Source organism: Monopterus albus, unplaced genomic scaffold, assembly GCF_001952655.1.
Source record: "Monopterus albus unplaced genomic scaffold, M_albus_1.0 scaffold29.1, whole genome shotgun sequence".
NCBI classification, from domain to species: Eukaryota; Metazoa; Chordata; class Actinopteri; order Synbranchiformes; family Synbranchidae; genus Monopterus; species Monopterus albus.
The window spans coordinates 1100719-1115775 of record NW_018127909.1 but is presented as its reverse complement, the minus strand read 5'-3'; the positions used below and the strand labels follow the sequence as shown (position 1 = coordinate 1115775).

General features: G+C 40.0%; 2 protein-coding genes across 4 annotated transcripts in view; one reads left to right on the top strand and one right to left on the bottom strand.

Moving 5' to 3' along the window:
* Positions 1-12550, top strand: part of LOC109957882 (mucin-5AC-like) — a 21257-nt gene extending 8707 nt beyond the window's left edge. The window contains exons 2-5 of one of the 3 annotated variants that reach the window (XM_020596117.1): positions 4659-4837; positions 4965-5016; positions 5259-7885; positions 8633-12550. In XM_020596117.1, the coding sequence (XP_020451773.1) occupies positions 4659-4837; positions 4965-5016; positions 5259-7885; positions 8633-10612 (4838 nt within the window). In that variant the 3' untranslated portion in view covers positions 10613-12550. Of the gene's footprint in view, positions 1-4658; positions 4838-4925; positions 5017-5258; positions 7886-8632 lie in introns of all 3 variants that reach the window. The other 2 variants (XM_020596116.1, XM_020596118.1) reach the window with 2 other exon arrangements.
* Positions 12551-12648: 98 nt separating this feature from the next.
* The window catches only part of vwa11 (von Willebrand factor A domain containing 11), a 25038-nt gene continuing 22629 nt past the window's right edge, over positions 12649-15057 (bottom strand). The window contains exon 18 of the mRNA XM_020596205.1: positions 12649-14741. Coding sequence (XP_020451861.1) covers positions 14361-14741 — 381 coding nt within the window. The 3' untranslated portion in view covers positions 12649-14360. The remainder of the gene's footprint in view (positions 14742-15057) is intronic.

The window sequence follows — 15057 nt, the reverse complement described above, 5'->3', positions numbered from 1 at the left end:
CAATTACTTTCAGCATATTAATGAATCCAGGCTTTTCGATTGTGTATATGGGCACAGTATCTTTAGCGATGTAACGCGTCACAGCATCAGTAATGGCTTTCCATCGAGGCCCATGCTTGTCATAAGGTATATGGTGGGAAAATTAGGCTGCTATTGTTACCAGCTTTTTAGCCGGTGTTTTGTAGCTGCTGCTATCTTGTTTAGCATTAGCTCGCAGCGCCACACACGCCTCCCATTCAGCAATGTGGTTTTGTTTGAAGTGCTGGAATAAATTCGTCGTGCTGCTTCCTTTAGTTGCCACATACTTCTGGCATATTTTACAGCGGGGTTTAGCTTGTTCAAGGTCTGAACTTGCAAACCCGAACCATTTCCATACAACGGAAGAAACCGTGCCTCTCTTGGAAGAAAATTCTCCGGAGCATGCTGCCATGTTGCAGAACTACGGAAGGTCGCTGTGACAAACCAAAGTAAAATTGTGAAAATCAATATTTGTTTTTCAACATCGACATAAAACATAAATTCGAATTAATCGATAACATCGATTAATCGCGCAGCTCAACAGTAGTTAGACATGTCGTCTGTTGCAGCAAAAATTCTTATTCTGGCTTGGTGAGTGTAGGATAAACGATTATCAAAATAGTTGCTAATTTACTGTAGGTGCATGACAGCACAGCCAGACTGCCCCTGTTTGTACCTTTATACACACACACACACACACACACACACACACACACACACACACACAGACGGAGAAAGTTTGCATATGTGTTTCTGGGGTCAGATCAGGATCGCTGAGAGCTCTGTTGTAAGTCGGAGATTAACAATGTGGAAAATAATTTCAATAATGCATTTTATGACCCACACTTATACGCTCACGTTTGTGATTAAAGTTATAAATGTGGCACACACTTTGATCTGCACTGAGGAATGGGGTTCTCTACTGTGTTCATTTTTGATATCCAAACGAATCCTGCACTGCTGATTTTAATTTCTTTTTTGCTGGATGGAGTTTGGTGATGGACTATCAGCTTTCTTCTTTCTGCCATTTGTCTCCTGCATGTTGCAGAGTCTGAAAGGCAGTTGAAGAGTATGATAACTGTCAAAGTAGTTTTTAGCCTTTATAGGAGTGCAGCCCTCTGTTTTCATGAAATGATTTCCCTCTGATCTCACAACCTTTATAAACTGGTTTAGTGTTACTTGGTAATATGATGTGTTCACCTCTGTGCACAAAAAAATGTAAGCATTAAAAGTGACAGATTGCATCCCCGTATTGATCCAACGTTGGCAGATATGTTGATCCGGTATGAGACAACAGCAAGGAGCATTTTATTAAAACACGAGCCAGTATTATAAGGGTCAGGTGGCAACTGTGTTGTTTTGTTTGTTTGTTTGTTTGTTTTTTAAATGCTGGAAGAAATTTGTGGTGTTACCTTTCATTGTCACTACCTTAGCCAGGCACATTCAGCATGTTCTTGCTGTGCTACTTCTGGTCTAAAGTCAGCATACAGTATGTACTAGTTTCCTTTGACATGAATGTTAGTGTTGTCTTTTGGTTGTTAACTTCTGGTAGTATTGACTGCTGTGGCTATTTTCAGTGCAGCTAGAATGATCAAAGTCAAACTTACTGGTGTATCATTCTTGTTCTGCTCACTCATTTACTCTGCAGGTTTCACGTGAAGCTTGCGGAGGAGGGCAGTGTGAGCAGACCTGAAATGTGTGGGGACGCCACTTTCTGATTGTTCTGAATCTGTAGTGTTTAAAACCACAACCTCTGTCATCAAAACCTCCCATTTCGACTTTCCACACAGTGACCATCGTTGTACCTAGAAGCTGCGCTCTACCCGGTCCTTGAGAATCACTGATCAGACCCTTCAATCCACACACGATAATTAGCCCACAAAGTAACACACGAATGCAGCTCATGAGCAATACTCTGCATGTCCCAATTATGTTTCATTACTGACAACAGGTGAAGTCAGTGTGGCTGCTGTTACAGCTGCGCATCACGTTCAGGGGTGTGTGACATCATATTCCCAGGTCATACATTTGAAACTACACACTATGTTGATCATGCAATGAATGCCAGACGCAGTGACGTATAAGTTGAGCAATATAATAAAAAAAAAAAAAAAGGTGTGCGCGGTGTTTACAGGATTAAGGCTGCAGGCGTCACTGCTCATACAGCTGTATAACTTTTTCAGTTATATAACCCCCCTTTTTCTTGCTCCATTTGTTTTCAAACCAGAGTCAAATTTCAGGACCTCATTATCAATTTTTTTTTTAATACTGTTTCAGTGTGCTTTTAATCTTTACCCAGGTTTCATGTTCTGTCTGTACTTTGAAGTTTTCCATCTTGTAATATCAAACTTTACCAGTGCGAGAAAGACAGAAGGTGAAATAATAAGGGGTAGGGGTGGGGTGACGGTTTTGTAACTTCATGCATAAGTTAAAAGATATGTTCACCTTATTGCCCGAAGAAGCATCAAACAGCTATAATATCACACAGCCCTGCATGAGACAGACCACCTCATGACAGCAGTGCATGGACTGACTTTACTTGTAAGATGCTGATCGGGACATGCAGTCTATGTATTATCTATTATGTGCAGCCAGCTGTGAGATGAGTGCGCAGGGACCATCTCCAGCATAGACCATGGCTCGTTCTGATGATAATTTGGCTGTAGCCTGTTGTCTACATTGCTACGGTTTTAAAAGGTGTCGTATGTGTTTTAACGATTCGCTTATGACTCATTGATCCAGTAACTTGGAATCTTTCCAACTTTACTGAAATCTCAGCAGTATCTGTTGTTGTTGCCCCTGCACCCCTTGAGGCACGCTCTAATTCGCATCTTGGATAGTGGGCTACCATATGGAAAAAATCTGCGAGTACCAGTTTATGAAAATTTGTGTATATTCCCACCCCTACATGAAACCAATAAATATTTTAAATGAATCATTTGGATCACTAATCACATTGATCAGACAGACCAGCTTTCCCATGTGTATTTTTTAGTATTCACCTGGACTGAGGAGGCAAACATTCAGCGTCAGAGTTTATAACAAGCATTAACTTTATCCACTTGCAGAGCAGTCCACATACACTGATCGGGAATAACATTATGACCACCTGTACATCTGTATGCACTACAGCCTTAACATCTGTGTTTATGAAGCTCAAAATGTTTCAGTTTTTGGTGAGATTGTCATCAATGTATAAATTTAATGATATGTTCATTATTGAGGTCATAGTTAAAGGTGGTGTTGTACTGGACCACATTATATTCAGAGGTGTCTCTATATTTTTTGACATTGACATACATGAGAGGGTCAGAATATTAGGAACACCTCATAAACACAGATGTTAAGGCAGAAGTGTTGCATTGAAGTGCATACAGATGGTCATAATGTTATGCCTGATTGGTGTACATCCATGCTTTTATACAGCGTGCTCACGTCAGCAACAGCTGTATTCTAACGTTAGCTTAGCCAGCCTTTCTAGCTCCCTAATAACATGTTAGAGTTGGATATATGCGACTGACAGCATTATGTTAAAAGAACAGACATGGAGAAGAGGAGCTGTTCACAGATGGTCTGCTGTTATGGTTGTCATGTTTTTGTGTGCGTGTGTGTTTGTGTGATAGAACGGGGCACCGACAGACTGAGTGAATACATGCGCTACACACAGCACTACATTGAAATAAGATTTACCATGTTTTAAATCAGTGGTCCCCAACCTTTTTATCACTGCGGACCGGTCAACGCTTGACAATTTTACTGCGGCCCCTGGGGGGTGCATACGTAGATTGTTTATATTGTAAATATAATAATATATGTGAATTCACTGTGTACTTGTATGCAACTTTATTAGCAGCTTCCTCGTAACATTGCGCCAACAACATAACATGAGTATAACATCAAAGTCAGTTTTCAGTCCTCTGGTGGCGATCTCAGGGTATTCTGTCATGACTTTAATCCAGAACACCGGCAGAGTTGTTGTCTCGAACATACTTTTAAGGCCGCCGTCATTTGCGATCTCCAGCAGATGTTCTCCAATTATTGCTAGCAAAGCTCAGAAGCCCAAAAATTGCCATTCAGGACAGCCCTGACGAGCCGTCACCAGCCACTTTAACCTGCCCAGTGCTTGCTTGCTTGTTTGTTTGTTTGTTGTTACTTGACGTACATCTTTGTCCTCTATGCATTCGCTCCAACCGGTCGAAGCACAAGGCCACCCAACCTGAGTCTGCTTCTGTTAGAGGTTTTTTGTGTTAAATGGAGATCTTCCTCTCCACTATTGCAAAGTGCTTGCTCAATAGGAACTTGTTGGGTTTTTCTCTATAATACTGTAAGGTCTAGAGATTACTATGTAAAGTGCCCTGAGATGAGTTTTGTTTTGATTTGGTGCTATAAAAATAACACACTGAATTGAATTCCAGCAGTAGCATGCAAATACTGTACATGTATTCTACATAGAATTTTGCTGCACTTTGTGTTTATTATAAAGTTTGAAAATGGTGTGTGCATTTTTTGTGGATATACTGTACATGGCTCCTCTTTACATCTGGCTCCTTTGTCATGTAAGCTCTTGTTTTTATACACACATTTCTTTAATTGTGTGTGTGTGTGATATTTAAGTAAAGTAAAATTTGGTTTATTTTTAGACCTTGTTCCTTTTGGCGTCATGCTGGTGGAGCAGTGTCAACCACTCGGAGAGACATCATTGCAACACCAAGAACTACAGCGCAGCTATGAGAAGATCAATTACAGTTTGCAGGAGCACAACTATGTGGCTCACAGAGATGCAAGTTCTCATATGACATTGATAACAGTGAAAGATGAGGTGGGTGTGTATTCTATCACTTGACAAATGTATTCTCTTGTTTTTGTCATCTTGACATTGACATACAGTATGTGTCACTCCTATACAGGAAACTAACAATGATTCTTCTCCACTGTCTGTGCTGAAGCAAGAAGATGAGCTCATTGTGCCTTGTGGGCAAGTCTTGTGTGATGAAGCAGGTGAGGAATTGATTGACTTTTATTTTCTAACTAAAGGTTCATAACTTGTTAAATATAATAGATCCTTTCAAAGTTTGTTTGGGTTTACTGCTTATGTATCTTCCATGACATGTACTAGGTATAAGCAAATTGATATTGGATTGTGTGTAAAAATGTGTGTTGTTATATCAACTGTTTTATATGCTTGAAAGAATAAATCAAATCAAAATCTAAAATCAAATCTTTGTTACTGCTGTGGCTAGGTTCATCACAAACCTATACCTGTGGAACTGAAAATGACGGACCTCTCATTAACAAGGAATGTTCAGATGGAGAAATACCTGTGCCTCAGAAAGATGAAGATAATGGTTTACAAGAAATTCAGAACCAGTCATCTGAACCAGAGCATTCCCTAGTCATCTCACTTGCTGCAATAAGTGACATGGAAGAAGAATCTGAAGTCAATCAGAATATAACAGAAATAGGGACACAGACTAAGCCTACAACATCTGAAAAATGCCCATTGATGGTTGCTCAGCACCAGTCAGAGGCGGAGTCTCTTGAAAAACAGCAGCCATCAGTGATCTCCCAACAATTACAGGGAGAGGGTGAAACATCCGTAAATGATCAAACTGATGCGACTCTGCAGCAAAATGCAGATGTGCCCTCTACAGAGGAACACTTGGCAGAACCCATACTATCAATAAAAGAAGTAGCATGTCCCCAGCCAATAAACCGTAGAAGAGGAAGGCCACCAAAGGGAGCAAAACATCTGAAGCAACCAGTGAAAGAAATACTTCAGTCATCATCAACAGAGCTTTCCTCTTTAATAAGAGTGGAAGAAGTTGATACCACTGCATTGGAATCTCCAAAGGCATGTCCAATTAAACCTAAAAAGACTTCATCCCTTATTGTTCCATCAGTCCAGGAGGGTGTAAACACTGCTTTAAAGGATTTGGGGAACAGAAGGTCAGATTTCTTTCATATTCCAGCAGTACCTTTGAGTAGAAATTGCTCCAGTGAAAAAGAAAAAACATCTCAACAGCTTTCCATAGAAGTGGAAGAAGAGGCAATTCAAGCTTCATCCAACGAGGTTTTGTCCACAAAAGAAACGCTGAAAACTCCACAAACAGAGTCACCACAAACACCATCAGTTCAGTCCAGAGAACGCCGCACCTCTGCAACTCTTCAGGATGCTATGCTACTAGTTGAGGCCATGAATCAGTCGAATGTAGGAACTACATTCCACTCTCCACAGACTGTGGCAGCACCACATCAAACCCAGTGTGCTCCCCATGTGAGTACCTTACAAACTGTGGATGAGATCCCAGACAAGCCACAGATGCCGCCACTTCCTGTTGAAATTCATGAAGTTTCAGGCAAACTACCTATAACAGAGTTGTCCACATCATCAGAGTCAATGATGGAGACAGTTAGTGCTACTCGTCATGCTCCAGCCAGTGATACTCGGACTCGCATCACAGTTGTCTTACCAAACCAACAGCATTTGGTCACTCCTAAAACTACTAGATCGCCAATGCTATCATCAACTGTTGCGACTCAAACAGGTCTGGCATCCCTCCAGAAGCACACTCTGCATTCTCTGAAAACAGTGGTGGCACAAACTAATCTGAGTAACACCACACCTCATAAAATAATTGTCATGCCAAGATCAGTATCCTCATCAATGCCTCATAAAGCTGCATCACAGCCCCCAGCCCAGCTTTCATCCCTTGTGTCAACAGTTGTTGCTCAGAATACCAATTTCCCTCAAGCCTCTAGGGCTGCAAGCTTACCTCTTGGGTCATCTTCCCTTTCCTCTGTCCCTCGGACAACAATGTATGTTACCTCCAGGAAATTTCTTCCTGTTGTCCCTGCAAAGTCAGCTGCCACCTCAACACAGTCAGAGACTCCACTACACTCAAAAGTAATTATATATCCAAGAATTGTGTCAGCTGTAAAATCGACGAAAGTTCAGCCACAGGTAATTGTTGCAACAAAGCCGGGGTACTCAAAATCAGCCTTTCCTGTTATGGTGCAGTCACTGCAGGTGAGTTCTTCATCACAGGGGTTCACAGCCAAGATGGATGCACCAACAACTTCAGATGAAGTGGCTACAGTATCATCTCAAAAGAGGAATCCTACAACTAGCGATTTGGAGCCTTCCAAACAAACTGCCTCTGTATCAGAAACAATAAAAGCACCCAAAGAAACATGTTCCAATTTAAATATGTCAGATGGCCTAGTGCCAGCTCCAATGTTACAAGGGGTACAACCGGCTGCAGTACAGAATCACTGTGTTGTGGTCAGATTAACCAGACTGCCATTTCCAGTATCAACCAAAGAATCAGTTTCAGTCTCAAAACTGCTTTCAGCCATGCCATCTGAAACTCAAGCCATGTTGAAAGAAAGTACCTCAGAAGAGAAACCATCATCTGTGGTCCTATTAACACAGCCACCTGAGATGTCAGCGTTATCCACTGACATTTGTCCCAGTTTAAAAGATGCCTCTCAGATGTCAGTAGAGCCAAATGACATTCAGGAGAAGCCATCGGAATCCTCTGATACATGCACCATTTTTGAAGAGTTATCCGAAAGTGGATATGTGCAGCCATCTCCGTCCAAGGTGTCAGCACCAGCTTTTGAGGAATTAGCACTAGCATTCAGCACAACTGAGCATTCAGCCGATGAACCTGCTTGTAATTTGGACATAGAAATAATAAGCAATGCAGAACTTAATGATCCACCCACTGAAGAGAAACAGTCAGCTTCCCTTATACAGCTAACCTCCATCACATCCAAGGACACATCTGACCCTCATTTACAAATGACTAAGACCCAGTTCCTGGCACAGCTGGCAGTGTCACCTTTTGATCAAGCCCCAAAACAGGTAATGTAGTAGTAAACACTTCTCAAGTCTGTTTATTGCCACAAGGACAAAATATTATTTACCCTGATTATTACACGTTCAGGCAGCCTATAGCAGGCATAATGAAGAATAAAGCTTTCTTTTATTTTATTATTGATTATCTTATAACTTTTTGTTCAATTACTCATTCAGCAGAAAAGTGGAAAAGTGCAATTAACTTCCTGAGCTCAAGCTGATGTCTTCATTAGTCTTGTTCTGTCAGACAAAAACTCCAGAGGTATTTAGTAGGTAATACTTATGTTTGAGAAGCTGGGATTTTATTATTTATTGGCTTGTAATAAAGAAATGTGTCATCCAGTGAATCTCTGTGTTTCTAATCATATTTAAACAGCAGTGGTGGTCTATTGTACAGACGAATAAGCTAATCCAAAATGGAGACTGACAGATGTTAACCATGACTTGAGGCAATTCATTGTTGGTTTTTGTCTCCCTATGGGGATTGTTGAAATTGTTATTAATATAGAAAATGATCAGTTTTATCCTTTAGCACTGTTTTGAGTTATGAATTTAAATGTTATTTAATATTTAAAGTTTTAAAGAACTATGTAGATGATCTTAGCATTAAAATATATCCATCCTATTGGTAACATAAATTTTGTAAATAGCCTTGATGATCATCATGTGCATGACTGTATTAGTATTTTTCCATAAACTGGGCTAGGTCTGCAATGTATGTTTTGCTAAATTTATTTGTCTTCTTTCTTGTAGGCCTCTACTAATAACTTTACGGATGCTAGAGCTTCTGCTAGTACTACAGGCAAGAAAAGGTCACAGAAAAACTCCCCCGTGGCCCAACTACGAAGTCAAACCAAAACTCCCTTGCAAAGTAGAACTGAAACAAATTCAGAACCATGCATAGCAGCAGAGACCACAGCTGAAGGCTCTAAGAAGCCTAGAATAGAGAATGATGATCCCACTAATAAAGACACAACCAGTAAACCTATTCCTGTTAACCTTAAAAAGCCATGTGTGATTGGAGATGTTGCATTTCTCAATAAGACTACTAATGGCCCCAGTCACATTAGTCCTAGGAAATCTGGACCATGTACCAATGACATTAGTCCAAAGATAAGTGTTAGTGAACCAACTTTTGTCAGTCCTAGAAGGCTAAAGTTTACTAGTGAATCCACCTCTGTGAGTCCAAGGAGGTCTTGTTCACGTAGAGATGGTATAGGCTCTGAAAATAAGAACTCTGGTTCAGTGAGTCCTAAAGGGTCTACTTCAGATAAAGATGGTGCAAGCTTAAATGGAGAATCCACTTCTGTGAGCCCTAGGTTGACTAGTTCAACTAGAGATGGTGCTAGCCCTAAACAGACCAGATCCACTTCTGTGAGTCCTGATAGGTCTAGTTCACATAAAGAAGATGTTAGTCCTAAAAAGAATACATCTGTTAGTGCTAGGATGTCTAGTTTAAGTAAAAAGGAAGGAGTTACTAAAATGTCTAGTAAAGAATTGATTTCTGGCAGCCTTAGGAGTTCCACCTTTACAAAGATTTCTCCTAGCCCTAAAAAGGTTAAAAGAGAATCCAATTCTGTCAGTCCTAGGAGACATAGTGTAACTACAAATGGTAGTTTTACTAAAAAAACGAAGAGTGGAACTGGTTTCCCGAGTGCTAGATGGCCTAAAGATGTTGTCGGTGCTAAAAGGATCAGGAGTGGGGAATCCACTCCTGCTAAGAAACCCAGATTACTTCAAGATAGTACTGGTCCTAAAAGGAGTTTAAAAGTGGTGAATGCTAAGTTAAGTACAGCAGCAAAAGCCAAGGCAGTAGCTAAAATGAAAAATCCTAGTCAATTAAAATTGCAGGGTGGAGCTAAAACCCAGTTACCAGGGAACCAAGCTGACTGTAAGGTTGTGAAAAAATGTACGACTACAGGTGTGTGGATTCCTCCCAAAATGCCAGTCAGTAAAACACCCTCAGCAGGGGGAAAGAAGTCACCCAACTTAGAAGAGAAGAAAGAGACAAGATCCTCAACAACCCAGAATCATACAGTGGTTTACCCCCCTAGTGTTTCTCTCCATCCCATACCTGTGAAAGCACCACCTATTGTATCACCATTACAGCCTTTGTCAGTCATTGGTTGGCGTCTTCTGAAGAACCAGTGTGGGGAGTGTGGTCGCATCCTCAGCAGCACTGCTGCTCTGGAAAGCCACGTCAGTCTCCATACAGGACGCCGACCTTTCTCATGCTTGTTCTGTGGGAAGAGCTTCCCAGACTCCAAGGGCCTCAAACGACATGGCCGTGTGCACCGCAATGGTAGGATCCATGTGTGCCCGCGGTGCGGGAAGGGCTTTGTCTACCGTTTTGGCCTCACCAAACACATTCAGATGGTGCATAGCAGGATTAAACCTTTTGTCTGCCAGATCTGCAACAAGGGATTTTTCACAAAGCGGGATGTGGAAACCCACATACGGATTCACACTGGGGAGAAACCATTCCACTGTAACCTCTGTGAAAAAAAATTCACGAGGAGAGTAGAACTAAATGTGCATTTGAGGTGGCACAATGGGGAGAAGAGACACTGGTGCCCATACTGTGGAAAGGGATTTTTAGACTACAATAACCTAAAAAGGCACAAGTATATCCACACAGGGGAGAAACCACATTCCTGCCCACACTGCTCCAAGCACTTCACACAATCAGGCCACCTGAAAAAACATGTTAAAAATGTACATAAAATCCAGTGACTGATGAACATAGATGCCATTCTGGTGTCCATTAAAATAATGATGGCATTGTAATGTAAGAGTAGTTGGGACCAGAATCCTTCTTTTGATGCTGTGAATTTGTAAAATAAATGTTCTGGAAAACTATGTGCTTTCTTGCTGAGAGTTAGATAAAGTCACAGTTGCCCTTATATCTGTAGCTGGAGCGAAGAGGTGACACTGAAAGCTGCACATTTAAAACTGTTGGACTTTGATGTGTATTGTTTTAAGTTATTTTAAAAGAAAAAACTATATTGTGGTAGCTATAGAGGTTCATTATGTGCTGTGACCATTTCTATCAACATCTGTTCCAGTATGTGACTTTTTAGTGTCCCTTTTCCCCTTTCTTTTGTTCTTTCATTCTTCTCTTTCTCTCCAGACATAGTGGTAGACATGTTTTAAGCTCTGGAGATGCCAGCTTGGCCCAGCTCCATACTTGTATAGTCTCTGCAGGCAAATAAGTGGATGCCAGTAAAGAAAAACATGTTAAAGTGTTAAAATAAGGTTGGTTGCTATGAATATAATTGTAAAAAAAAAAAAAACTTTCTTTTTTTCTTGCTTATTAAAATATTTGAATTTATTTGAAGTGATATTACCAGACTTGTAAGATCAAACAAGAACCTGTTGTATGACACCCTTACTCAATGGCCAGTAATGGGATAGCTTTGTCATGTGCATGAAACAGCTGTTTTGGACATGGGCATTTTTGTCAACATCTGCATTTTACGGGTGTCACGCTTTATCTTGGTTCATCACAAATAACCCAGTTTTACGATACTGTCGGACATGTTTAAATCTCTTGCTCTTCTGACATCACTTTAGTCATTTGATATGATATAGTTCATCATGGTTTTCTGCATTTAATATTTTAAAAGAAACATTGGAAGTTTTCACTGTTAGACTAAAGAAAACTTTTGAAGTTGTGACCTTTGAGAAACATGAAGGGTTAATTTGTCTTATTTTTATTGAAAAAATAATTAAGGATAATTTTTACTTATAGGAATAATTTATTGTTTTTTGTTTTGTTTTGTTTTCTTTATATGACACACTTTCACTCTTCACCAAGATGCAACTCTAAAGGGTGCATTTTGTTACTTGTTCCAGCCAGAACTTTGGACAGTACATGCAGGTAAAAGTGAATTGTAAGTAAAAATGTCAATAATTTGAATTGTTTATACAATTTAGATGATACTGCTTTCTCTCTTGTTATATAGCTTTTTACTGCTGTGGTTACAAAAATGGTAATCAGGGTCAATTGTACTGTTTGTGCCGTAATTTACCCCCTCAGACAAGGCTTATAAAGGTGTGTTCATACTCGACATGAAGCAGATTCTTATCTTGTGAGAATTTGACAATTTGAACGTTTTTCCAGTAATCGTTCCAAAGTCGTTTCCAGCATATACAGTAGCACAAATGAGAGACGACTCTCAATCCCCCGGAGCACCACGTTGTGTAGCTCTTCTCCCCTTCTGAGGAGAAGCACAGTGGAAAGTTGCTGTCATTCAGGAAAAAGTTTGATTTTCACTCAAGTTGACATACTTTGTTTTTGAGCAGATGCATAGGTCCCACCTTGATCAAATTTTATCTGTTTACATACAGTAACTTTGTCTGCTTTCATGTTGCCTTTCAATATGGCTTCATGTTCAGTGTGAACACACCTTAAGATTTCATCTTAATGCTGCCCCATAAGGAGCACTGGAGCTCAGCTTCACCTGTTTGTTGTGCAGAAGATGGGATGTATTCAAAGTCTAACTAAAGTTATCATTGCTAAGCTGGTTTCCCATTCTTTAAGTGCTAGGTACAGTTTAACTAGATAATATTGGTCCATGCTTCTTTTGTAATTGTAACTCCTGTTTAAGAAATTGTATATATTCTAAATTTGTTTTTTGGGGGGGAAGGGGGTCTGTCATGGGAAAACAGGTAATAAATATACATGTTGGAGTAACATACTCATGCACTTTGTCACTAAATATGTTTATTTTTGGCATTGTTGGTCATTTTCTTCAGTGAGGGCAGTGGCATTTCAGATCATTTAGTATGTTATTTAAAAATATTATACTGTATGTTATATACATCTTTTTGTTCCCATAGTAATTCCTGCTCTTCAGCAGTACCAGTCTGCTGCACTCTCTGCCATCAGGTTCTCCTTACTCTGAGCATGTGACCCAAACTGTTCTAAGAAGATCCATATACCCAGAGAAAGTCTCTGTCCATTTCTTTCTCAGCATTCTTGGATTGGTTTTCAAAATGTTAAAAGAAACCAGCTTATTCTACCAGTACTGGGTGTCCACAGAAAAGAAATTGCTTTACATGCATACATTTGTCCTTGGTAAATGTGTTTAAATGTGACAAAAATAAGAGAATGCTCTTGCTTCATGCTCAGATAATGCAGATTGCACAGACTTTTTATGCCTTCACACTGCCTCTCTTAAAAATATATCTATTCTAGCACTCTAGAAAAAAGTTGTTGGCACATTATTCTGGAGGTAAAAAGTTATCTGCTGCCTCAGACCACATGTGAAAACAAAGAATTGTCCCAAATAAGATTTTTGTTTACAGCAACACCATGTTATATAGTTTTTCTTTTTTTAGCACAGTTATAACATTTTATGTAATGACCACGTAAGTCTTTAGGTTTCTTTCAGATCACTTTATTTTGGCATTTTATGTCATTTGAGTGCACACATTCAAGCCAGTATACTGTACTTTGAGTTACTTTTGGTTAAATTGTTTTACTATTTCTTGTGTTGATCTTCAAAGTTCTCTTGGCAGAAAGATGAAGCTTCTTTTGAGAAGACAGGAAGCGGAAGTGAGTGTTTGCCAGGTTTGATGCAAGTTAAGGTCATTCTGGGGCTTTTGTTGTTTTTGGTTTGACTGTTTGATTAGGTTTCTAAATACTTCCTTTAATTTGTAGAGGTGTAGTTGATGTGTGTCCTGCCCCTCTGTGTGTCTACTAATGCCAGCCTTTAACATACAGTATATATCGGCTATTCTCAATCAGTGGGCTGTGGAGTAGTACTGCAAAGGATTAGATTAAAATTATATTTTTTTGTCATTTACAAACCTAGGTGTTTACTAAATGTGCTCGGGTTCACAAATTAATAAAATTAAAATGTATAATTTCAATGACCAGTTATGTTTGAATATAATGACACCACTCGTGAGACATCATCAGGAAGTGACGCCTCACGAGTTCTGTATTTAAACACTGTTGTCTAGCCAGCCAGCTAATGTTTCCTCAGATGCGGCGACAATCCTGTGTCAGTAAAAGCTCCATGACCCTGAATACATTAAACACATGCACTGAATAGGTTATTTTATGGACATTTTTTAACAACCAAAAGTGGGGCATTAAGTAGAGAATTCCTAGTATATACCAATCCTGTTGTTTCAGTTGTTGAGTGAGTTATTTTAAGTTCAGTCTTAAGTTTATTTAGCTGACTTCAATTTAAGTTACAGCGTCCTAGTTTAAATTTATTTTTGGTCCAGTTTTTCCTAGTGTTTCATTTTCAATATTTTGTGACAGTTAAATAGTAAATGTGTTACTTTTTCTTGCCGTCCACACCAGGTGTCCTGGAGCTTTACTGCTTGGTCCCCGACACCAAAAGTAAACCTTGTACACTGAAATTTCATGTCTTTTGATCCTAAGGCCACTTATTCATTATCCATTGCTTAATCTGTGTTTATATTTCATTTAAGCAGGGTATCTGAGCAAGCTCACTGAAGCGCTTCAAGGCCTTACTACAAAAGCAGATGTCAGCAGGCACAACCACAATGGCAGTGAGAGAATCAAAGCAGGAGGGCCACTTGAACGAACAATTGAATGATAGCAGTGTCCCACATTGCCAACTTTGTCTACAGCTGCAAATTTAACAATCTGCGAGCAGCAGGAGCCACTGTAGTTTGCTTGGATGGCAGGAGCAGTCAGGGTGGTGTATGACAGGGATCCATTGCCTTCGATCAGGGAGATGGTTTCTATCCCGGTGCCATTTCCATCAGTAAGGTTGGCAATAAGCTCCCACCTAAAAGGTCCACACTGAGACACATCTTGAGGGCACTCACCATCCAGCACTCTGACCACTTTACACAAAGGCTGAACAAAATCTGTAATCTGGAAAGAACAGAAAAAGAAAAGTGGTAAATTTATATATGAATCACAACAAAGGGAAATATACTGTTCAGAAGATGGTGCTCCTCGGTGTGCGATGTCACAGGTCACTCAGGTTGTTTCTCTTTTTTGCTTATTTGTGCTGTGTTAAAGCAACAGTAAAGACCGCAAACTCTATTTATCACTGGGCGACTTTGTTACTGCTAAGAGAGCGCAGTCTTTTTGAGATTTTGACCTGAGCACGTTGGACTCTTACCCAGAGCTAACATCCTATGTCAACACGATGCCAAGCCGACCCCCGGCAAAGAGCTCTTCCGCT